Source organism: Planococcus citri, chromosome 3, assembly GCF_950023065.1.
Source record: "Planococcus citri chromosome 3, ihPlaCitr1.1, whole genome shotgun sequence".
NCBI classification, from domain to species: Eukaryota; Metazoa; Arthropoda; class Insecta; order Hemiptera; family Pseudococcidae; genus Planococcus; species Planococcus citri.
Genome location: NC_088679.1, coordinates 72,550,599 through 72,574,792, shown reverse-complemented (window position 1 = coordinate 72,574,792; position 24,194 = coordinate 72,550,599). Strand labels below are relative to the sequence as shown.

Sequence of the window (24,194 nt, the reverse complement as noted above, 5' to 3'; positions counted from 1 at the left end):
CATTCGCTGAATTTATTTTCTCGTACGTAGCTTATTGGTTCTTTCAATAGACTACCTTTTTTGGGCATTTCTTCGCCTGAATCGTCTACATCTAGCAATATTTTGCATAATAAGTCCATTACTATGGGGTACATCGCCATGTCAGGATAATACCTGTCGTATGCTTGACAATAGTGAAAAGTAGCCTCAATCGGCATAACCTCTCCGTTGGGTGATTCTTCGGGTTGAATGAACCATCCTTTTTTGTTACTTTCGACTGTTTCAGTGCGTAAAAATTCGTAAGCTATTTGCTTATGAAATGTCACTCTAGGATGATCGTCTGCTATTTCTTGGAACATCTTGCGATACTCTTTGTATCGATGTAGGCTCGTGCCTTGTTCACCTTTCTTCGGTGGTTTTGCTATTGGCATTAATAGTATTATTCGTTCCGCTCCTTTTTCTAGCAGTGCGTTTACGATTAAACGTAATTTGTCTTTTACCATTTCAGTAGGCGCATTAAAGTGATTAAATTCAATTTGTCCTGCGGACAATATGTATTTGGCATTTTTTGGAAAGTTGGTTTTGCTAACTAGTTTTAGTAATGTTCTAATGTCAATCTGGTCCCTTATATATTCTGGCAGTTGTTCGGCTCTGCGTACCGTTCCTCGTCTTATAAAGTGTACGATACCGTCGCCTATCCATATATAGTCTTCTGTGAATGCATTTTTTTGCATAATTGGTGGAGGAAGCATTTTGCTAGACGAAGCCTCCACGTCGCCTAGCTCTACTTGTTTCCCGTAAGTTTGTCAGCTTTTTCTTTTTCTAAACGTTTCTTCTTCTCCTCTTCAGTTTCCTTCTTCGGAGGAGGTAAAATCGTAATTTGCGCTTGTGTTTGCGCATTCGTTTGGTTTAGCGCGTTTACCGGCGCTGTGAGTGTACCTTGAGTTACATTCGATGGTTGCTGCTGCGCAGCTTGTTGTTCATTTAGCGCTTGTAGTGCTGCTTGTTGAGCTGCAAGCGCATTTGGATCTACCTGTGGCATGAAAGTCGGCATTTGCATTTGCATTAGCGGGTAGGGATAATATGTGGGTGCTTGAAATACCGGTGGATATGAATATGTCATAGGTACTTGTGTTTGAGTCATCGATGTATCGAAATAATTCTGCGATGAATTAGAGGGTGTGTCTGGGTAGCTATCATCCAAATTATTGTCATAATTTGTGTTGTTGAAATCGACATAATTGCCGTAGTTATCATACCCGTAATCAGGGGTGTATTCTTGACCGTAGTCTGGCATTACGCCATCCATTTCCATTTGTTTCACTGGTAATGTTTGTTGTTGATTTCCTCCTTGTGGAGGTTTGTAGATAGCTACTGTCGTATCTGTATTAGGTTGTTGTTGCCTACCTTGTATTGGTAGGGGTGGTCTCTGTGTACCTTGTTGGAATCTATTGTGTTGTTGGCGTTGGCCGCCATTTGATTGGTTATTATTTTGTTGTCTTTGAAATCTTTGACCATTTTGATTCCAATTATTTTGATTTTGAGGTCTGTTGAATCTTTGATTCATTTGTTGATTGTAGAATTGAGCATATTGCTCCGGTGTAAATCTAGATTGGAACTGTTGTAGCATTTGCTGTTGCTGCATCAATAGATTATTTTGTGCTGTGCGTAAATCAGGTATGTTAGTATTTTGTGTCGTAAATTTTTCGGGTGTATATTTTAGTTCCTTGTGTTTAGGATTATGTTCTTTTTTCGAGATTTGTCTTAAGATTTCAATAAATTCGTCGATCGTTAGGTCCGGTTTTTGGACATATAATGCGTACATTTTTGGTGTCTTATCTCTCATCATGTCAACGATGAATTTTTCATCTCTAATAGTGGAGTTTTTGAAATTTTCCAACCATCGTATCATAAATCCAATGATTTCTGGTAACGAACGGCAGTATTTTGCGTCATCGCAAAAGTTTTCAGCATCTTGCTGTGCTTTTGCATTCCAGTAGAAATTTAGAAAATTCGTGCGTAAATCGTTATATACATGAACTTGTAAGTTAATGCTTTTGAAAGCCCATTGGTCTTTCGTGTCTATGTTCGCACGGAAGGCTGCGGCCTTCATAAATTCAGTCACATTAAATCCTAGAATGTATTCTTCAAACGCATTAATGTACTCGTATGGGAAATAACGTCGCTGTTCGTTAAAGAACACGCCAGCGTTACGCATAGCTGTGTAGTCGATCTTCGTTGGTCGCGTGTCTGCGCCTGTGATCGCACGTTGTTGTGGATTTGCTTGTAGCGAATCGTGAATTTTTAATACTGTATTTGTAAGTGCCATTTGGTTGATAGTGCAATTGTTCACTAATTGTACTTGTTCAGCTACATTTTGTTCGATGCTTTGCATTCTGTTGTCGTTTTCTATGAATTTCTTTTTAGCGCTTTCATCTAATGTCGTATATTTGTTTGAATAATTAACTGCCCAATCGTTCAGTTCGTCTAATTTTTGGCGTACGTATTGTACGTTTGTAGCTGCGTCTTGCGCTTGATTACATGCTTCGAGTGCGTGTGACGCTGATGTCGACGCACTTTCAGCTGCGGTTTGAGCGATGTTTCTCGCTTCAGTTGCTACCGATTTTGTTGTTTCGATATGCGATGCTAATTCGCGTTGATTATCAAAAATTGTTTGCATTTGTGTATTGTCATATTTCCATGACTCTTGTAATAAATTACGTAGGTGTTTTATATCATCGTCCTCACCGGGAGGGTGGGCGGGAATATTCGTGCTACGAGGAGTGAATGTGTATTTGTCGTTCATGTTTTCGTTTGATACGATATCAGATTTTTCCAAAGTTTTCTGATTTTGCTTTTCAGAAATCGGTTTCGGAACACTTTGTGTTCGACTGCGCCTATGAGTTCCCCCTTGTAGAGTTACCTCGTTGTAATCTACACGGCTTATACTTCTCTCACTACGTCTCAAGTTTGACATACGCGCCAAAATAAATTCACTACTGTGTAGTTATAAATTTTATTACAAGTAATACAAGTCACAAATAATAATATGTACAATTAAATGCGTATATATACGCAACGTGGTAGATCACGCTGTTCAAAAACGCGCGAAAACACCTCGTGTTGTAAAATACGTTAGGTGCAGCGGCAGCTGCGACAGTAAAATCGTCCGAGGTTGCGGCAGCGACAACGGCTCCGTTTTCCGATTCGGCGGCTGGACGGGGCGGCGGTGGCAGCACATACCACGTTGATTCGAGTGCTTTTGCTTCGCCTCTTCTTGGCTAATTTTCTCAAATTAACCTACGCGAAAATGCAAATAAAAGCTCCTACTTATTGCTAGGTAATTTAAAAGCCACTTTTTAAATCTTTTATTGCGGATTTACCACCAAAAAGAAAAATAGCAAGCGTGTACGAGCTCTAGCGGCTCTCTATTTGTCTGTAGACAATAAGCAAAAAATGAAAAAGTACTTGACGTTAGGCGCCAATGTAAATATAATGATATTAAGTACCACTAGGTGATACTGCATAAGCTGAATACTCTGAGAATATTACTTACCCCGGCCAAAGGCTATACCAATTATATCACACAATAAGTAAAATGTAGTCACGTGTAAGACACTTTGTATTAAACGTAAAAGAATAAACACAGTTAAATACCTTTTAAGAAGGTTTATATGTATCAACACGATACTTAACACTTAACACTAATTACTTATAATTAAACACAATTAAAACTAATATAATACGCTTTCTTGCCAATTATGGCTATAATACACCACCGAGATTATATCGCGTCGACACGTCCGATCACTACGTACCTCAACAATATAACAATCGGCCGCAGCGCCGCTCCGTGGGCTTGTAGCCCTGTGTCGCGACGCGTGATCAGTGTTACCAACACATATACTTAATCCTATATAACCCTTACAGGTCCGGCATATCTCCCCTCTATCAAAACTAATTTTAATACGCTACGAGGTCGTCTGCTGGCGGATTTCAAGTCGTTTTGAAGCCTCCAGCCACTTTTTGAGAGGTCGTATGGTGTTTTTTGGAAAATTGAAATTTCCAAAATGTAGCTGGAAGCTTCAAAACGATTTAAAACCATTTGAAACCACCATGTAGTCGACTTCATATCGTATTGAAATTGGTTTGCAGAATAAATTTCAGGTTTCCAACTCGAGTTTGGTGAAATTTTGTGGGAATTTCGAGTTTCAAAAATCTGCTGGAGGCTCCAGAACTGCTTAAAACGGTTTGAAACAGTTCCCAATCGATTTGGCATGTCGAAAATAGGGTGTATCCCAAATTTCAGCTTTCTTGGTCAATTTAGTAAATTTTGATTTTTCCCCCCTCATTTTTGGCCTAAATTTCATTTTCGAAAATAATTTTTAAAAGTTTTTTGGTCGATTTCAAAACTTTTTCATGAAATAAGTATAGGTATATTTTTTTCGAGCAAAGTGAGCCAATGCGAATAATTTTTGGAAAATTTGGACCATTCTGGAGTGTCCAGCAATTTTTCAATTTTCTCTAGAAATTTCAAATCGTTCTAGAAAGGCTCCGATTGAACTTTAGCCTCAGCCCCTACAACTTTAGTCAATGCTCATTGAGCATCATGTCGATCGTTCCAGGTGGTTATAGCGAAATTCCAAGAGTGTGAGGTCAAAAGTGAATTTTTAATCAGTTAATAAATTCCAGAAAAAGTGACAAACATTCTTTGAAAATAAAATTTTGATTTTTTTCAATTTTTTGGGAAATCTAAAAATTGGTCAAAAATCTACTTTCAAGCTCACACTTCTGGAATTTCGTGATAACCACCTGAAACGATGGGAAGGGTGTCCATCAAGCACTCATCAGAGTTACAGGTGCCGAAGTTCATTTCTGGCCTTTTTAGAGCGATTTGAAATTTCTGGCGAAAAATAAAAAATTGGTGGAAGCTTCAAAATGGTCCAAAACTACTAGTTACTAGTTGTTGATGTGTGAGAGTTGAATTGAAGGAATTATTATTTACATTTGGTCCACTTTGCTAGAAAAAAATATTTAGCCCTAAGTATATTTCATGCAAAAGTTTAAAAATTAAAATCACCCTTAAAATAGCTGATTTTTGAATTTTTTAAAAATGAACAAAGAAAAATTTGTCGAAAATCCAAATCCCTTCCAATGGCTTCCAAAGTGATTTGAAATTTCTGTAGAAAATAAATTTAAAAAGTGCTGGAAGCCCCAGAATGACTCAAAATTAGTACCTAGCTGGTTGATATGGGAGTTGAATAAAGGAATTGGACACATTGGTTCACTTTTCTGAAAAAAAAAAACTTGATGCTTCATGTAAAGGTTTAAAGCCCTTAAAACAGTGTTTTTGAATTTTTGAGATTTTCAAAAATGTTACTCAGAGAGATATACAAGTACCCTTACAAGGGAACCTCTGGAGGTGTCATACTCCGATTTGAACGGGACCACGATTTTTGGAAAGAGCATAGTCTAAAACCCCCAAAACCAAATTTTCAGCTGCCCCAGTTCATTTTTCGATTTTTGGCGAATTTTTGAAAATTCAAAATTGACTGTTTTGGGCGATTTATGCTTTTTTTTTTAAAGTACGTACTTGATCAATAAAAATGGTCAAAATAAGTCCCAAAACTAATGTTAATTACCCAAATCCAAATTTCACTATTTCCAGCCATTCTGGAGCCTCCAGCGCGAATTTTCAATTTCTCCAGAATTTTGAATTTGCTCCAGAAGGCGTGAATACACAGTTGGGCAGCTAAAAATCGAGTTGTATATTATACTTGACCTGTTTAACGAGTTTATCCACATCTGAGCCGATTTTGAGAGTGACACCTCAAAAGTGGCTTTTTGACCAGCTTTTTTCAAAATTAAAAAATCAAAAAAATCAAAAGTTTCCCGTTTGTGTGGAAATTTTCGAAATTCACGCGAATCGCTGTAGTTTGTCCGAAACTAACCCCCCAAATCCAAATTTCACCATTTCCCGCCATTCTGGAGTCTCCAGCGCGATTTTTCAATTTCTCCAGAATTTTGAATTTGCTTCAGAAGGCGCGAATATGCAGTTGGACAGCAAAAAATCGAGTTGTATATTATACTTGACCTGTTTAACGAGTTTATCCACATCTGAGCCGATTTTGAGAGTGACACCTCAAAAGTGGCTTTTTGACCAGCTTTTTTCAAAATTAAAAAATCCAAAAAATCAAAAGTTTCTCGTTTGTGTGGAAATTTTCGAAATTCACGCGAATCGCTGTATTTTGTCCGAAACGAACCCCCAAATCCAAATTTCACAATTTCCAGCTATTTTGGAGCCTCCAGCGCAATTTTTCAATTTCTCCAGAATTTTGAATTTGCTCCAGAAGGCGTGAATATGAAGTTGGGCAGCTAAAAATCGATTTGTGCATTATACTCGACCTGTTTAACAAGTTTATCCACATTTGAGCCGATTTTGAGAGTGACACCTCAAGAGTGGTTTTTTGAGGTGTCACTCTCGCTCCAAAACGGCTGGAAATGGTAGAATTTGCGCTCCAGGGGTTAGTTCTTGAAGAAATACAGCGATTCGCGTGAATTTCAAAACTTTCCTCACAAACGGGAAACTTTTGATTTTTTGATTTTGGAAAAAGCTGGTCAAAAAGCCACTTTTGAGGTGTCACTCTCAAAATCTGCTCAAATGTGGATAAACTCGTTAAACAGGTCGAGTGTAATATACGATTCGATTTTTAGCTGCCCAACTTCATATACACGCCTTCTGGAGCACATTCAAAATTCTGGAGAAATTGAAATACCGCGCTAGAGGCTCCAAAATGGCTGGAAATGGTGAAATTTGGATTTGGGTAATTAATATAATTTTTGGGACTTATTTTGAACATTTTTATTGATCAAGTACGTACTTTTTTTGAAAAAGCATAAATCGCTCAAAACAGTCAATTTCGAATTTTCAAAAATTCGCCAAAAATCGAAAAATAAACTTGGGCAGCTGAAAATTTGGTTTTGGGAGTTTTAGACTATGCTCTTTCCAAAAATCGCGGTCCCGTTCGAATCGGAGTGCTAATTCAACTGTACTTAGACCTACTGTGAAGAGTAGAAGTGAAAAAATAAAAATATCTTCATCGTGTCTTTTCTCAGTTGAATAAATTTGTCGATGATTTTTGAACGCATCGATTTTCATCTCCTCTTTTTCAGAACTCAAGATCTTGAAACGTATGAAATTAATAGTTCTCTCATCCTCTCCTAACACTCAAAATCATTTCGATACAATAATACGAGTAAAAAAATGAAAAAAAATTCACCATTGAAAGAATAAATTTATTGAGTAACAACAAGAAAGAGAAAAAGAGGTTAAAAACTCGATTAAAAATAATTTAAAATAAGTAACACGAAAGTACGTATTATGTAAATTACGAAACGAATCTCGTAACACCGTACGCGAAATACATTTTACAAAATTGAAAAAAAAATTAACGAATCAACGTGATTTGAATTTCATATTTTTTTTTTCAATTTAAAATTTTAAAATATAAGTAATTTAAATATATACCTATACCTAACACTTCCAATCAAAAGCTCTACAAAAAAATGAGAGTTTCGGTAATAGGAATTTCGAGCCAGAAAAAAAAGAAAAAAAAGGAAACTATATTACAAACGTCGTAAGATTAAAAAAAGAGAAATATCTCTCGATATAACCGTTGATGAAGATAAAACTGAACATTAAGAATAAAAACCTAAAAACTAATCGGTAGCATCACAAATGTGCGAACTAACGATAATAAAAAAGTAAAAAATAAAAATGGCATCGGTCGTGAAAACTTGATGCCACATGTAACAAAAAAAAATTACGAAACACATCGATCAACTATGATAAATCGTTACAATGCGTCGATAATCCACGTATCACTCGAATCGTCGTATTGTCTAACGTAAATATCGACTTCTTCGTTTTCTTTGATATTCGTCTCATTTATACTACCTTCGTGCAATTTCACTCGGCTAGCTAATGGTAAATATTTAGTCAACGCGTCGGGCATTTTTTTCAGGTTTTCGATGTCACAAAATTCCCGATTACCGTAATCGATATATTCAACTTGGATAGGATTCGTGCTGATGATCCTGGCACGATACCATGCACCGTCGAAAAACGCCAAGCATTGAGAGTTCACTTCGGCGTGGTTCAATTCAGGAACATTATCGGCAATGGAAACGATATCTTTCAATACTTCGATAACCTTTTGAGAATCGGCAACGTAGAAGGTATTTTCACTTTGGATTGATCCGACCATCACTCGAATGGCATCGCCGGCTTTTAATTTCAGATCGGTTTCCGGCGCCGTGGTAATTTTAGGTTCTTGACTTCTGATCGGGCGCTTGGGTTGGTCGTTGGGGGGATTTGGTTTGAAAGCGACTCGTTTCTCGGATTCGTTGCTTTGGCCGTTGGGAACCGGAGCTGTGTCTTTAGGATCGGAATTTCTTCGGTCTGGTTTCTGGTACGAATACGATTGCTTCGAACCGGGTCTATCGTACGTATTTTGTTCGGTTTCTTCGTTTTCTGCGTTATATTTTGGAGTCGATTTACGTGGGAATGGGACACGTTTCAGGTCAGAGTTCCAGGGATCTTGTTGTTTACTTTCGACATTACCATTTGTGTGATCGTTATGGTTGGGCGGTTTCTGAGGCGCGGTATTTTGGAACGAACGACGATTTCCCCGATCTTTGTAATCGTTGTTTTTATTATACTTTTTAAACGGTACTTTATTGTACGATTTATCATTGGGTGCCGGAGGTTGACCGTCGATTTCGCTATTATCCATATTAGACTTCTGGAACGACGCTGCGTTTCTTTTATTTTTATCGAAATTAGAATTATGATAACTCTTCGAAGCAGGCGGCGTCGGAATATTCGGTACGTAATCGATACTCGGTTCATCTTTCATATCGGGTCCTTTGCCTCGGTAATTACAAGCTTCGGCGAATTCGTTCGTGCTGAATTTTTTATTCGCTGATTTACAATCTTTCATAAAATTTACTACCGTCGAAGCGATAGGATTACCGGTAGCTGGAACGTTGACCATAGGAGGTAAATCGAGGCCAGCATTCGCTTCGGATACTTTGATCAATTCGGCAACTTTGATACAAGTGCTGGTATGGAATCGCCATCCATCCAATGCACATTCGGTCTGACAAAACGCATTCTTGCACGAGATACATTGCTTAACGGTGATTCTTTTGCAAAACACGCAGTTCGGTGGAGTAAGAAAGGATACTCCGTTGGCTTGCTGAACGGCGGCTCCTATTCCGTTTAACATTTTCGTACTGACTGATTTTTCCGCCGCTAAGACACTGGCTGGTTTGAATATCTTGGGCTTAGCTCGGTTAACTCGGTATGGTTTATCGCCTTCTTCGATTTTTCGAATAGCTTCGAGTATACCTTCTTCGGTCGCGAAGTACACGAAAGCCCATTGAAAACCATTACTGACTGGGTCCGAAACAAAGGCATCGATAACTTCGCCGTACTGGCCGAACTCTTCCAACAAAGATTGTTTATCGAAACCGGTGACCGGGCAGACGTACAGCTTGTAGATAGAAGGTTCGTACCATTTTGGCGCCGGTGAACCCATCGTCGTGTTCATTTCGATCTGCGAACAAACAAAAAAGGTTTTAGTTGATTTTACAAGTACAAGTAGTCGCACAAGCGACGAGAATTAAATATGTAGGTAATAATTAACGATAAATAATGAGACAAAATTCTCGAAAAAAAATTTCGAGGTTTGGAGATTAAATTGGGCTAGAGTAAAAATGGACACATGAGAAAAAAATTGGCAAAAATGCGACTAAATTGTACCTACACGTGGCTAAAGCAACAGCTATTTCTTGGAATAAGTAATCAACGATTTTACAACTCAAGTACTAACAAAGGAACTTTTTGAACTCATTCTCTCCTATTAGTTGAAGAGCCTGCATAAGGATCTATTGCACCCCCCCGGTCGATCCTCCGGGACAACGTTTTTCTTAAAGAGGGAGTCCTAAGAAACATTTCTAGCCCTTGTACTCAAAAAAAAAAAGTGGCCCTACTTTCAAAATGGCCGACATTTTTTAATCCGTACAACGATAGATCGAAAGATCAGGCAAAAATTTATCACCTGTAAAAATTTCAAGTGCTAAAGTGTCTTTTTCGATTTTTGGTGAATTTTTGAAAATCAAATTTAGTCCAAAAATGAGGGAAAAAATCAAAATTTTACCAAATTGACCAAGAAAGCTGAAATTGGCATATACCCTATTTTCGACATGCCAAATCGATTGGAAACTGTTACAAACCGTTTCGAACAGTTCTGGAGCCTCCAGCAGATTTTTGAAACTCGAAATTCCCACAAAATTTCATCAAATGGAGTTGGAAAGACGAAATTCATTCTGCAAACTAATTTCAATATGCTACGAAGTCGACTGCAGGTGAATTTCAAGTCGTTTTTGGAGTCTCCAGCGACTTTTTGAAAATTACTGGAGCCTCCAGATGGAGATGGAAAGCCAAAATTTACTCTGCATTCCAGTTTTAACACCCTGTGAAGACGACTTCAGGTGGGTGAAAGTCATTTTGGAGTCCCCTGGAGTCTCCACCAGATTTTTGAAACTTGAAATTCCCACAACATTTTATCAAATACAGTTAGCAAGCTGAATTTTACTTCGCAAACTAATTTCAATACGATATGAAGTCGACTGCATGCTGGTTTCAAACGGTTTTGAAGCTTCCAGCTACTTTTTGGAAAGTTCAATTTTCCAAAAAACGCCATACAACCTTTCACAAAGTCGCTGGAGGCTCCAAAACGACTTGAAATCTACCTGCAGTCGACTTCGGAGCGTATTGAAACTAGTTTTCAGAATAAATTTCGGCTTTCCATCTCCATTTTTGTTGAAATTTTGGGAAATCTCAAGTTTAAAAAATCTACTGGAGGCTCCAGTAATTTTCAAAAAGTCGCTAGGGGGTCAAAAGCTATTCGAAATCCACCTCCAGTCGACTTCGTAGTAGCGTATTGAAATTAGTTTACAGAATAAATTTCGTCTTTCCAACTCCATTTTGATGAAATTTTGTGGGAAATTCGAGTTTCAAAAATCTGCTGGAGGCTCGTGCAATAGATCCTATATTTGAACAAAAAACTAAGCTACTCGTAGATCGAAAGAGCATGTTTTAAAACCCACTTCCAATTCCAAGTGCTCAGTTCTTTTTTTTTGAGATTTTTTGAAGATTTAAAAAATTCAAAATCTGATTTTCGAGATGATTTTTATTCTTTTTCATGAAATATAAATTTTTAAGCCAAGTAAGCCAACGTGAATTATTCCTTCAATAATTCAATTCCCAAGCATCAAGAAATACTGATTTGGGGCCATTCTGAAGCCTCCAGCGATATTTAATTTTTTTCCAGAGATTTCAAATCATTCTGGACTGGTTCTCAGAGATTCCCTAAAATACAATTACTTCAGTATAAAACTCCGAATTGTAATTTTTTCGAATGGTTCAGATTCTCAAATACTTACACTTTCCTCGAATCCTATTATCTCAAATGCAATAAAGTGGGCAAAAGTTCAACTTTTTTTTGCCAAAATTGCAAAAAAGATGTGTTTTTTTTGGATTACACTTCCTTAAAAAGTATCTTTTTCGCCAAAATTATTTTAAAAAATCTTATTTTTTCAAAATAAAAATGAGCAAAAAAAGTATGTAGAAGTCAAAATTTATTTTTCAACAAAATTGCTAAAAAAATTCCACTTAAACTATAAAAAAGACCCATACACGAGTATCAAAATTGCCAGAAAAGGCCAGTTTTTTCAAAGTAATATTTCCAACAAATTTCGTTTTTTGCCAAAATTGCAGAAATTTGTTTTCTTTAGATCAAAATTTCCAAAAAAGTTGACTGTTTTGTCGAAAAAAATCGTACTTTTTTTGTTTTGTCAAAACTGCAAACAAATGGGTGTAAATTCTCCACTTGAAGGAACGTTTTAAATCATTGATAAGTATTCTGCTCTAGTTAGGACAATGATCAAAATTTAAAATTTGAAAAAGTCTGACAAAACATCAGAAAATCATTTTAGAAGGTTTGATGGGTATAATTTTAGTAATTTCATTGATTTTTTTTTACGTGTGACATAAAGTAATATGTGAGAAAATCAAAAAGAAGACTTTTTTTTTTAAGTTTTCAAAAGTTGTTTTTTGTCAAAATTACCTAAAAGTTTTACTTGTCTGCCAAAATTGTAAAAATCCCATCTTTTAGCACTTTAAAAAGGACCCACGTTTTGTCAAATTTCCATGAAGTCTTGTTATTTTGCCAAAATGGCAAAAAAAAAAACGTTGCTTTTGGTTATTTTTACAAAATCTTGTTTTTTTTTCAAAATAGCAGAAAAAAATTCGTTAAAAATCACAAAAAAATTGCTGTTTTGCCAAAGTTTGCAAAAAGCACTACTTTTCAGAACACATAGCTTTTTTTCAAAATAACAAAAAAATATAATTTTTCATCTTTACAAAAAAAATTTGCTGTTTTGACAAAATTTGCAAAAAGCTTTACTTTTTTAGCAAAAATAGCAAAAATAGCAAAAAAAGGGCCATGTTTGGTAAAAACCTGATTTTTCCACCAGAATTACCAAAAAAAAAAAACGTGTTTTTTCAAGCAAAATTGCAGAAAGCACCATAAGAAAATTCGATTTTTCAAAAATCAATTGAAACTACCAAAAAATCATACTTAATTTTGTCCGTGTCTTGGGAAAAAAACTGCAAAAAAGACTTAACGTTTTGTCAAATTTGCAATAAAAAAACTTGTTTCTTTTCCTTAAAATTAAAATAGGTAAAAAATAAATGTTTTTTTTTGACAAAACTGCAAAAAAAATTGTTACTCATCAAAAATTTTGATTTTTTGACAAAATTTACTAAAGAAAGTTCCACATTTTACGTTTAGTAAAAATAACAAAAAATACCACGTTTGGTGAAAACCTGATTTTTCCACCAGAAGTGCCAGAAAGTCGTGTTCTTTCAAGCAAAATTGCAGAAAGCACCATAAGAAAATCAGATTTTTCAAAAGTCAATTAAAACTACCAAAAAATCCTACTATTTTTCTTTCCTTTAAAAAAAACTGCAAAAAAGACTCACGTTTTGTCAAATTTGCCATAAAAAACCTGTTTTTTTTTCTAAAAATTAAAAGTGGTAAAAAAATTTGTTTTTTGACAAAATTTCCAATTCTTTTTGACAAAATTGCAAAAAAAAATAGTTAATCATCAAAATTATCAAAAATTTTAATTTTTCGACAAAATTCGCTAAAAACTCCTACATTTTACGTTTAGTAAAAATTGCAAAAATACCCTGTTTTACATTTGAAGGCAAATTGCAGAAAATACCCTTTCTTTTGGTCAACAACAACATTAAAAGCAAAATTTTTGGTAATTTTGATGGTGAACATCACTGCTTTTTCACTACCTTTTCGCTACCATTTAAAAAACATTTTCAGTGCGAACATTCAAGAGCTGTTAAAAGTTCATAGAAATTCAAGAACTAAATAATACCTACAACAATATTACGAGTATTTTTGATTTCTCAGAAGTTGATTTTGTTGGCATAGTTTTAAATATAGTAATTTTTTATAAATTTTAGAGCTGTCGAAATTGTCAAAAAAAAGAGGAAATTTTTCCCTGGTGGGGCTTGGACACATTTAAGTAGACAGACTTGAAAACATTATCAGGCAGATGAAATAGCACCCGAAATTTTTTCCTACTCGACCTTTCGTAAATAAAATATTAAGATACTACGAATAATCAACCAATAACTTTTCTCAATTTTAAACAATTTGAGAAACTGCCTATTCGAGTTGGAAAAATTACTCTCACAGTCGACTTTTTTCCTTTACCCTCTTTCCAACAATTCTTTCACTGCATTTTCTACACCCCTCTCTATCGAATTCTCACATAATAATCCAACATTAAACACTCCAATAAGTAACCATCCATGAAAACGATACTCAATCTTTAGAGAAATTTTCAAAAAATGAGCATACTAATACATTTCTACGATAAGAATGCCACGAATTACGTACGAAGAAAATGATAAATTTTATCACATTCCTGAACCGAAGTACAATCGAACCCGTTCCAGATGCAGGCGATACAAAAACGTGAGAGAATTACGTCTAGAGCTGATATAACGCTGATACCGAAGTTTTGAAAAATGTGTATACCTATACCTAACAAACTAACGATCATGTATACCATTACATCTTGAAAAGAAACACTAGTCTACCCTTATGTTGGTATTTTGTCAACCCAACAAAATAAACGATAACGCTAGAACTGCCATCGTTTCATTAACTTGACTATAAAACTGACACCTGCACCGGATGCAAAACGAACGAATTAGACTTCGTGTTCATTACCTATTCAGAAAAATGTCACTGGAATTACATAAATTAACGCGGTACTCGTCGTTATTTCATTTTTGATATCGTTCGAATAAATTATTTGTTTTCGTTTCGTATCCATATACGTAATCTATCAATATAAAGGATTAAATTCTAGAAAAATTACCTCCGCAGGAACCATTGCAAATAGAACACTACGTTTTTTCAACAGATTAGCAATAAAAAAAACTGTATACGTCGCCGAAAAAGATTCACAGCACTTTACTCGACTTCGCGAAACCAACTAAACTAAATGAAACACATGCAAGCTAAGAAAAGAATCTGGTTTGTCTAATGTCTGGAGTCTCGACGAGTTACATGTCAACGGAAACGAAACAAAAAAAGACATCAGTTTCCAACTTAGGATATAAGAAAAGAAAACAAAAAGAAGGGATCACTTTCTTCCAGACGTGACTTCGCCACCTTATCAACATCCTATTGTAAATGTAAACCCAAGAAATTCTTTATTGTTTAGGGTGGATCGTAAAAAGAATGGTAGGGATATTGGTCATTTCAGGTAAGAAGAGTAAATAGAAAAAAATAGGACAGTATTGTTCGAATAAACCAGTTTTTTTTTTTGAAAAAATAACCTTTGACTAGATACCACTAATGATCAAAATAGGAATAAAAGGAAACAAAAATTAGAAAAATACTTCACGTTCGAATACGCACTTTAAATCCTACGAGCATGATGACGTAATACACAGTTGATAAAATATCATCATCACCGGTAAAATGTACGAAATCTACATCACACTTTCGAAGTAAAAAAATACATAAATTGGAATAATTGGATAAAAACTACACCCAAAGTAGGTAGAAGGTGAGGTGCACAACTACTCGTACATTCTACGAACACATGAATGCTAGATAACTCACCAGTCAAGAGGACTAGAGAGATAGTAATGCTAACAGATAAGGTTCTAAACGTACGTGAGGAAAAGTCAACAGAACGGATAACACATTGAGCACATGTGTTTCTGTATCTGTACAATAACGCGACCGTCACCTGCACAGAAAGCAAACTTCGTTCATCAGACCTTCACTATACTTCTTTCACATCTACGAGTTTGTGTTTCGTTTTCGTAGTCTGGGTGGGATCAAAAATCCAAAGTGCAATTTGAAAATCTATAGAATCGTTTCAGATACACGGATATATACAAGAAGAGTTACCAAAACGAAAGGCGATAAGATAACCTTACTGGAATGTTTCAATAGACAATCAGCTTTGGCCATAAGTCAATAGACTAAAAATAGAACAGATTTTAGTAAGCAAACCGAGTCTAGAGAATTCCATAGGACATAAACTTGGTTAAAATTATCACGTTGAGGAGAAGATTACAAATTCAATACGCTAATTAAATTACTTCTTCGTAATATACTCACAGCAGAATAGACTTCCGGTGATTCTTTTAATGACGAACAGAAAGAATCGAAATACCGATCTGAGCGGATAATCGAGTAACGAAACCTTCCACAAAGTAATCTCTGCACATATAATCACTGAAACAAGAGGACAAGACCATCAAATATCAACTCTGGTATACTTGGATGACGAGAATTTCGCAATCCAACGATAGAAAACATTTCGTATACTGACACGTGCAAATGGCTTAGGTTAATAATGTAATGTTTGGCTAAGACTATTACCTGCAAGTCATGAAAGATGAAGAAGCTTAGCTTTAAAACGTCATAAAACAACCATGGGTTATATTTTAAAACAAAAACTACAAAAATATATCCGTAGCATGAGATTTACTGTAAAATTTTAATTCTAACTCTTCCAACGAAGAAAAGAAATAGACGAAATGGACGATGTTTATCGCAAACCAAAAAGATAAGAAAATAAAAAAAAAATAAAAAGAGTCGAACGTTTGGGAAACGATTCAGTATCGAACGGTTTTTCACGATGTCGTTCGCTATTTGAATCTTTACAGTGTTGCATCTGTTTTATAATCAAAACAAGTCTAATTTTTCTCAAGAATTGAAATTTAATGATTTTTTTCTCGAAAAATTGCCAAAATAATAAAACATTATAAATATTTTTCACGTTTAACGAATGAAATAATTTATAAAATAATTCATCGACATTTTCAATCGAAATTACTCTAATTTCGCGAACTTCTGCAAGTCCACGAAACTTTACACATTCTAATCTCAATATTTTACAACACTGTTGCTTATCAAATTCAAAATTTTTTTTTCATAATTCGAGAAATTTTGAATTTATTATTTAAACCCTCATAATCGAATAAGTTCGACAGTTCGGTGTGAATTTTGCTTTCGCCGATGTACCTGCCGTGACCACGAACGCGATAAGTTCATCAGGTCATCATCGTGATTATTGGCTCGCAATTTAATCGCGTTTTCGTCTCCAACTGTTATGGGACTATTGAGCGAAGGCAAACCACTATCTTGGGAAGAAACCAAAGCACTAGCCGAACACGTAAGAAAACATGGCATCGTTCAGTTCATCAATCTGTACCATCGTTTGAAAGATAAACAAGGAGATATCTTGAAATTCGGCGACGAAGTAAGCGATCTCGAGAAATAATCCCTTAATACCCGGTGTTTCGGTATACTTTCCTAGTCAATCGCCATCTAGACGTTATGTATAATATTTCACGTTCTGTACCCTCAGGTGGAATACGTGATCGTTAAATTTGACCATGAAAACAAGGTAGCGAGGCTCAGTTTACGAGGAGCTGAGATATTGAAGAAGTTGAATGAAAAAGAAGCCTTGAATCCTGAGTACGTTCGGTTCATTGGTTATAGTCGGTATTACACGATATGTAGAACGTGATTATTCTTCAATACGTCTTATTTGTTCGTACAGTACCGTGAAGTCGTTATGGAGACCGGAATATGCAGCTTATATGATCGAAGGTACCCCTGGCAAACCATACGGTGGTTTAACTGCTCATTTCAACGTTGTCGAAGCCAACATGAGGTACAGAAGGGAAGAAGTCGAAGAGTTTTTGGAGAAAGATGAGATCATCATGAGTGTAACTACATTCCCAAGGTAATTTTAAAAATGGAAATGGAAAGAAAACCACTATAGTTTTGAATTCATCGTCGAATTTCAAATTCAAATGTAAAAATCACACATTATCAAAAATGTAATCGACGAATTTCAATAATTTATGCGAAATTTCCAACTAAAAGATTATCAAAATTGGCGTTATAAATAAACGTTACTTTTTATTTCCACAGTTCAAAATTCTTTAATGACATTGAAATTGCCTTCGGTAATTAAATGTTATTTATTATCTATATTTTCGAAAATACATAATCATTACATAATGACGATGTTCTTTTCATTTTTCTGTATAATTGATGATAGATAATACTGAAATTTTTTCGTAACTTCCTGTTGTATTAATTCCGAATCGATTTTCTCATTTTTTAGGTTAGGCTGTCCTAATTTCACGTCACCTATTTTCCAACCGAATCCGAACGAGGGTGCATCACATTCCTTATTTTTTCCTCAAGAAGCCATATTCTCGGATCACCCCAGGTTTGCAACGTTGACCAGAAATATCCGAATGCGAAGGGGTGAAAAAGTCGCCATTAATTTACCGAGTAAGATATTCCAACTATACCTGTAGCTCTTCGTGTCCGATGAATTGTTACACTCGTCACCTAAAACTCATTTTTAATTCACGAGTTACGAAATGTCGCGCAATCATGATTCGTGAATAATTTAAATGGATGAATCACCTATTGTACATATTTCGAATTCTGATGTCATTTTTCGATTACGTTTAGTTCGAAAATGAAACACCAGGATTAATTTTTAAGTTCTACGACATTATCTAATATGAACGAGATGCTAATGCTTTGTTTTAGTTTTCAAGGATAAAAACACTCCTTCGCCGTTTGTCGAAGACTTACAAGCTTTGGGAGATAATGGAGAATCTGCGAAGGCAGCTTTACCAGATCACGTGTATTTGGATGCGATGGGATTTGGAATGGGATGTTGCTGTTTACAAATCACTTTTCAAGTTGGTTCAATTTTCTGATTTTATTCGATTTGAATAATTTATCGTTATAATCGATCGGTATTTAATTTTTCAGGCGTGTTGTATCGACGAAGCTCGCAAACTCTACGATCAATTGACCCCTCTGTGCCCGATTCTGGTTAGTTTCCTCTCATCAGCTGGTCCCCATCTTTTTAAATTTTTTTTAAAAAATATATCCATGTAATTAATTTTGTTTGTATTGTATTATGTAGCTCGCAATAACAGCAGCTTCTCCGGTATTTCGTGGCTACTTGACAGATACCGATTGTCGATGGTCGGTTATATCAGGCTCGGTGGATTGTCGAACACGCGAAGAAAGAGGACTAGAGCCATTGAAAAACAACAAATTCGTAATTCCTAAATCTCGCTACGATTCTATCGACTCGTATTTATCTTGCGAATCCGACAAGTAAGCAAATCATTCCAACTACTCATCTGTTTAGCTTTAGAATCAATAATCAAGTTCGTATTTATTGCAGATTCAACGATATACCTTTAATCTACGATCAAGCCATATACAATCAATTGAGAGAGAACAACATCGACCACTTACTCGCTCAGCACGTAGCTCATCTTTTCATACGCGATACGGTTTCGTTATTCGGTGAAAAAGTTAACCAAAACGATGAAGTGGATACCGATCATTTCGAGGTGAATAAAAGAAGACATGCTCCACAGGGCTGTATTCTAAAATAATGGATGTTCGATTCCTTCGGTATTTTAATTCATTTCGATTACACATTACCACACATTTGCCTCGGTCGATTATATCGATACTTGAAAATACTCGTATTTACTCGTCAAAATGTACTCATCATGTTGGTAATCTTGGTACTGCAATTTGAGTGCTCATTTTAAACTAACGGTGTATGGTGTTTTTTTGTCTTATGCAGAATATTCAATCGACCAATTGGCAGACTATGAGGTTCAAGCCGCCTCCTCCCAACTCCAATATTGGTTGGAGAGTCGAATTCAGACCGTGTGAAAATCAGTCGACCGATTTCGAAAACGCAGCTGTTGTCTGCTTTATCGTCATGTTAACCAGAGTTTTGTTATCGTATAATATCGATTTGATTATACCAATTAGTAAAGTAAGTTTATGCCAACATTTTGGAAATTTTAATTTTATTAATTTTGAAATTTGAAATTTGAAAATTTTTTCCTACGAGTTGATTGCAAAGAAAAATCCCTTCGATTTTGAACTATACATTTTAATAATTCATCTGTGGTGATTCTCTTTCTTACCCCCCCCCCCCCACCCCACCAATATTTCAGCTGCTCAAATTGATTTTTCAATTTATTGTCAAATTTTTGATAATCCAAAAGAGGTAATTTTCTGCTTTTTTAAAATGTGCTTTTTCAGTAAAAGTGATTGAAATTATTAGCCCTCAAGCTGATATTGATTCGTCCAAATCGATTTCCAGCAATTCTGTGCAATTTTTGATCTCTCCAAAATTTTTGCATTTCTCCAGAATGAGCAAAATTCAATTTGGGCAGCTAAAAATCGTGTTCTGGCTTATTCTCGATCTGTTTGATGAGTCGAATCACAAATGAGGTGATTTATTTTTGGATCTGCGTTTTTATGAAAATGAAAAATTTCAAAAAGTTCTGTTCGGAGGAGGATTCTTGAAATACGTACGAATGACTATGTCTTGCCTGAAACCCGCCACCTCCAAGTACAAATTTCACCATTTTAAATCATTCTGAAGCTTCCAGAGTAATTTTCGATTTTTGAGGGATTTTTGAATTTTTCTAGAAGGAGATGAAATTCACTTGCGAGGAATTTTTTTTCCAAGACTTTGGCTCTGATTCGAATGTAACTTCTGGTTACTTTTTCAAAATTACCCAAAAGTCAAGTTTAACCGAAAAATTGAAAAAAAAAAGTATCGTTTTTTCGACAAAGATTATCTACGATGAAGTATCATTTTCTCCCATCAATTGACAAAAAGTTCTACTTTTTACTGAGATTGTCAGTCTTGCTTACTTTTTGCCAAAAATTGTCAAAAATACTGCTTTTCAAAAACTGACAAAACTTTTCATTTTTTGCAAAAAATGTTTAGTCTTACTTTTTTTTTCACAAAATTGTCCAAAAGTCTTGCTTTTTTCCAAAAATTGCAGAAAATTCTCGTTTTGCTAAAAATTGTCATAAATACTATTTTTCAAAAACTGACAAAACTTTTCGTTTTTTGCAAAAAATGTTTAAGTCTTACTTTTTTTTCACAAAATTGTCCAAAAGTCTTGCTTTTTTCCAAAAATTGAAAAAAATTCTCGTTTTGCTAAAAATTGTCATTTTTTTGCAAAAAAAATTCGAAGTCTCGTTTTTTCCTAAAATGTACCAAAAGTCTCGATTTTTTGCCAAAAATTTCCAAAAAAAAAAACCGTCCTCTTGAGGTCAGAAGTTCGCCTTTTGCCGAAAATAGCAGAAATTCTCATTTTGATGTGAACAAACTCCCTAAATATCTCGCTTTTTTACCAAAAAGTTTCCAAATAGTTCAACTTTTTGAAATGACTAAGTAACCAAAACTTTTCAATTTGTGTTTTTTTTTTTTTTTGATTTTGCTGTTTTTTCTATAATTTTTTTTATATTTAAACTGTTTTGCTGACGTTTTATTAGGTCTTTTGAGATTACTTTTTGGAGCTTTTTTGGTTCCTAAAGTTACTTGGAAAAAATTGAGTACTAGACTTGATTTCTCAATTTTAACAAATTTTTGATTTTTTGAAGATTCAAAATTGATTTTTTCGGCGAAATAAAAATATGAATATTTAATTGGTAAAAATGATGAAAATTTGTAATAAGTACCTGTATTTTGCCTAAAACCAACCCCAGAATCTGGATTTAGACATTTTGAGCCATTCTAGTCCCTCCAGCACGATTTTCGATTACTGCAGAATTTTCGAATGTCTCCAGAAAGCGTGGAAATTAATTTCAAGTAATCAAAAATTGTTTGTCAAAAAAACATACTCAAGGGCCAGCCTGAAAATCGACCAAAAAGTAGATATACTCGTTAATCAGGTCGAAGATACGCCACATCTGGATTTTTAGCTGCTCAAAATAATTGCTTGGCTTTCTAAAGAAATTAAAAATTTTTGAAGAGATCAAAAATTGCGTAGAAGGCTTCAGAATGGTCCGAAATGGTGAAATTCGGTTCGATGTGTGTACAATTTTATTTTTTTTTTTAACATGAATTGCCAAAAATAATCAATTTTGAATTTTCAAAAATTCACCAAAAATCATAAAAATTAATTTGAGCAGCTGAAATTTTGGTCATGGGGTTTCAGACCATGCTCTTTCCAAAATTCGCGGTCAAGTTATCAGTCTTCATGGTTTATTAAAATTTTCCAACATTTCGAATCTTCGGTTCATTTTTACGTTTCATTTCAAAAATTTTCTCAAAAAAATGGCGTCAAAAGTCGAATTAAGTGTATTTTTTTACAGGGGAAAAATCAATCTCACTAATTTCTTCAATAAATTATTCGTATATTCTTATTTCTCAAATAAATTGTGTATTATTTCGTTTCAGGTCGACGAAAATTTAAAAAACGCTCAAAAACGAAACGCAATCAACACGGAGAAATTTTGGTTCAGAAAATACATCAATTTATCGAGCAAAACATGTCCAAATTTATTAAGCGATCCTGCCTTTAAAAATATGAATTTTACTCCCGAAGATTCCGAGCCTGTATACACACAAATGACAATAAACGAAATCATCAATGGAAAAGTAAGTTGTAAAATTCTCTCATTGTCTACATACCTTTTATTTATTTTTTGTTTTTTTACGTATAATCCTCGTATTATGTGTTTCAGGAAGGTGAATTCCCAGGTTTGATACCGCTTCTGAACACTTACCTTTTTAGCATGGAAATAGACGCAGATACGCATTGCACAATTCAACAGTACTTGAGCTTAATCAAAGGACGAGCTTCAGGTGAAATTCTTACGACCGCTGGTTGGATAAGGAAATACGTCAGGGAACACCCCAGTTACAAGTTGGTTTCATTTCGAGCTCCATTTTCAACTCATGTTTATTTTCCTTTTCGAGAATAATAAAATCATTGCATTTTTTTGTATGTGCAGATTCGATTCGGTCATCAGCGATGAAATCAATTACGATTTATTGAGAACTTTACACGATATTCAAACCGGCCAAATCACTTGTCCAGAGTTACTCGGACAAACCTTAGGGGTTAACTCGAAGACTCAAGATAATATACCTACCTCGGTGGTAAAAGCGTACTGTCCCGATGGATGTAAACCATAAAGAAAACCCAAGTGTTTGAGTTGATTACGAACACGTTAATGTTATAGTTAACTTTTATTTTATTTATTTTTTTATCGTGAAACAATTCTATATAAATTATTATTTTGTTACAGGTTTTAATAATTTTTTAAAAATGTATTTTACGTTGTTATATATTTTACCTTCACAAAGGTTCTTCACCGTTGTACTTCGTATTATTTCATCGTTTTAAATGTTACGTTTATAATGGAATAATATATTTAGAGCACTCTCGTTAAGTTTTGTTGTATTGGATTCACTGCGATGGGTTCGGGTTGACCGGATACTACCAATTAGCATCTTTGAAGAATGGTTTGGCGATTTAGATTCGGAAGAAAGTATTCGATGAAATTTTTAGTGGATTTGATTATTGATCATTTTTGAAAGATGCTGTTAAAAATGTAATGATCAAATAGTAATAAGAGCAATTTGATTTGCTATGAATTAAAGTGGATTAAATTACAATAATTATGGGCAAAGAAATTCGATCGATTTTTTAAATTCTGTCTTATTAAAAAATTGCTCAAAGTGATTCTAAACCAAATTCATTTGCCAATTTTTTCCAATCTGATTCAAAAATAAAATTAATTTTAGAAATTTAATGGTGGTAAAAAATAGCAAGAATTTCAAAATTGAGTATTCCTCGTATTTTATTTTTCTGAAAATTGTTGAGCTTGAAATTTTCTATCTTTAAAGTCGTTTTTTTCTCGGAACCCAAAAATTCGATTTTCATGAAAAAAAGTGAACACCAAAATTGAAAAATCAATTTCTCTCACAAACAAGGGTTCTGATAAAAAAATTGTTAGATGTAAAATTTCTTATCAGTGTAGGTACTTAAATTATTTTTTCACGATAAATCTAGGTTTTTGAGTTATTTGCGACAGAAAATATAAAATCAACTTTTCAACTTTCGACAAAAATATCTCGAAAACCAAGTTTTGTAAAAAAAAAAAACTACTGACAAATAAAATATTCCAACAGGTAGACAAATTTTAAAATCAAACAAAGCCAAATCGAAAGATCACCGAGTGCGTAAATCACTAGTCAAAATTTCAGGCGCTGAATGACAATTTTCGAGTTTTGACAAATTTTTGAGAAACAGTGTGACAAAAATTCACTTGGACCCTTAAAATTGATTGGAAACGATTCCAAACAGTTTCCAATCGATTCTGAATTTCCAGATAGCTAATTTCTAGTCCAACAATTTTGGTTTCATTCATTCTTTCATAGAATAGGTACCCAGTTTTTCCACAGAATGGATTTTTAATGGTGAAAAATTACCAAAAATTATTGTGAAGATTGAAAATGATTTGCTATTGAAGAAATTTCAACTCTCAAAAATCTGCTGAAGGCTCCAGAACTGCTCCAAACGGGTTTTAGCTTTCCTACTTCATTTGGTAAAATTTTGCAAAAATTTCATGTTTCAAAAATTTGCTAAAGGCTTCAGAACTGCTCAGAACTGTTTGAAACCATTTTCAATCGTTTTGGAGGATTTTAAGTAGAGG

The 24,194-nt window shown here is 34.6% G+C and overlaps 2 protein-coding genes across 4 annotated transcripts; one reads left to right on the top strand and one right to left on the bottom strand.

Moving 5' to 3' along the window:
- Positions 1-7,254: 7,254 nt before the first annotated feature.
- LOC135838983 (uncharacterized) lies at positions 7,255-16,222 on the bottom strand. 3 transcript variants are annotated; one of them, XM_065354827.1, is made up of 3 exons: positions 16,038-16,222; positions 15,774-15,890; positions 7,255-9,599 (listed from the first exon to the last, which is right to left on the bottom strand). In XM_065354827.1, the coding sequence occupies exon 3, from the start codon at positions 9,591-9,593 to the stop codon at positions 7,836-7,838; it is 1,758 nt and encodes a 585-aa protein (XP_065210899.1). In that variant the 5' UTR covers positions 9,594-9,599; positions 15,774-15,890; positions 16,038-16,222; the 3' UTR covers positions 7,255-7,835. The 3 variants fall into 3 exon arrangements, with proteins under 3 accessions (XP_065210899.1, XP_065210895.1, XP_065210896.1); XM_065354823.1 differs by lacking the exons at positions 15,774-15,890; positions 16,038-16,222 and adding an exon at positions 15,060-15,196; XM_065354824.1 differs by lacking the exons at positions 15,774-15,890; positions 16,038-16,222 and adding an exon at positions 14,515-14,708.
- Positions 16,223-16,581: 359 nt separating this feature from the next.
- Gclc (glutamate--cysteine ligase) lies at positions 16,582-22,928 on the top strand. The gene is made up of 12 exons (XM_065354822.1): positions 16,582-16,920; positions 17,029-17,138; positions 17,224-17,409; positions 17,797-17,969; positions 18,237-18,391; positions 18,465-18,527; positions 18,622-18,818; positions 18,889-19,060; positions 19,303-19,500; positions 21,931-22,131; positions 22,218-22,399; positions 22,488-22,928. Exons 1-12 carry the CDS (start codon positions 16,771-16,773, stop codon positions 22,669-22,671), a joined length of 1,971 nt encoding a protein of 656 aa, XP_065210894.1. The 5' UTR covers positions 16,582-16,770; the 3' UTR covers positions 22,672-22,928.
- Positions 22,929-24,194: the final 1,266 nt, after the last annotated feature.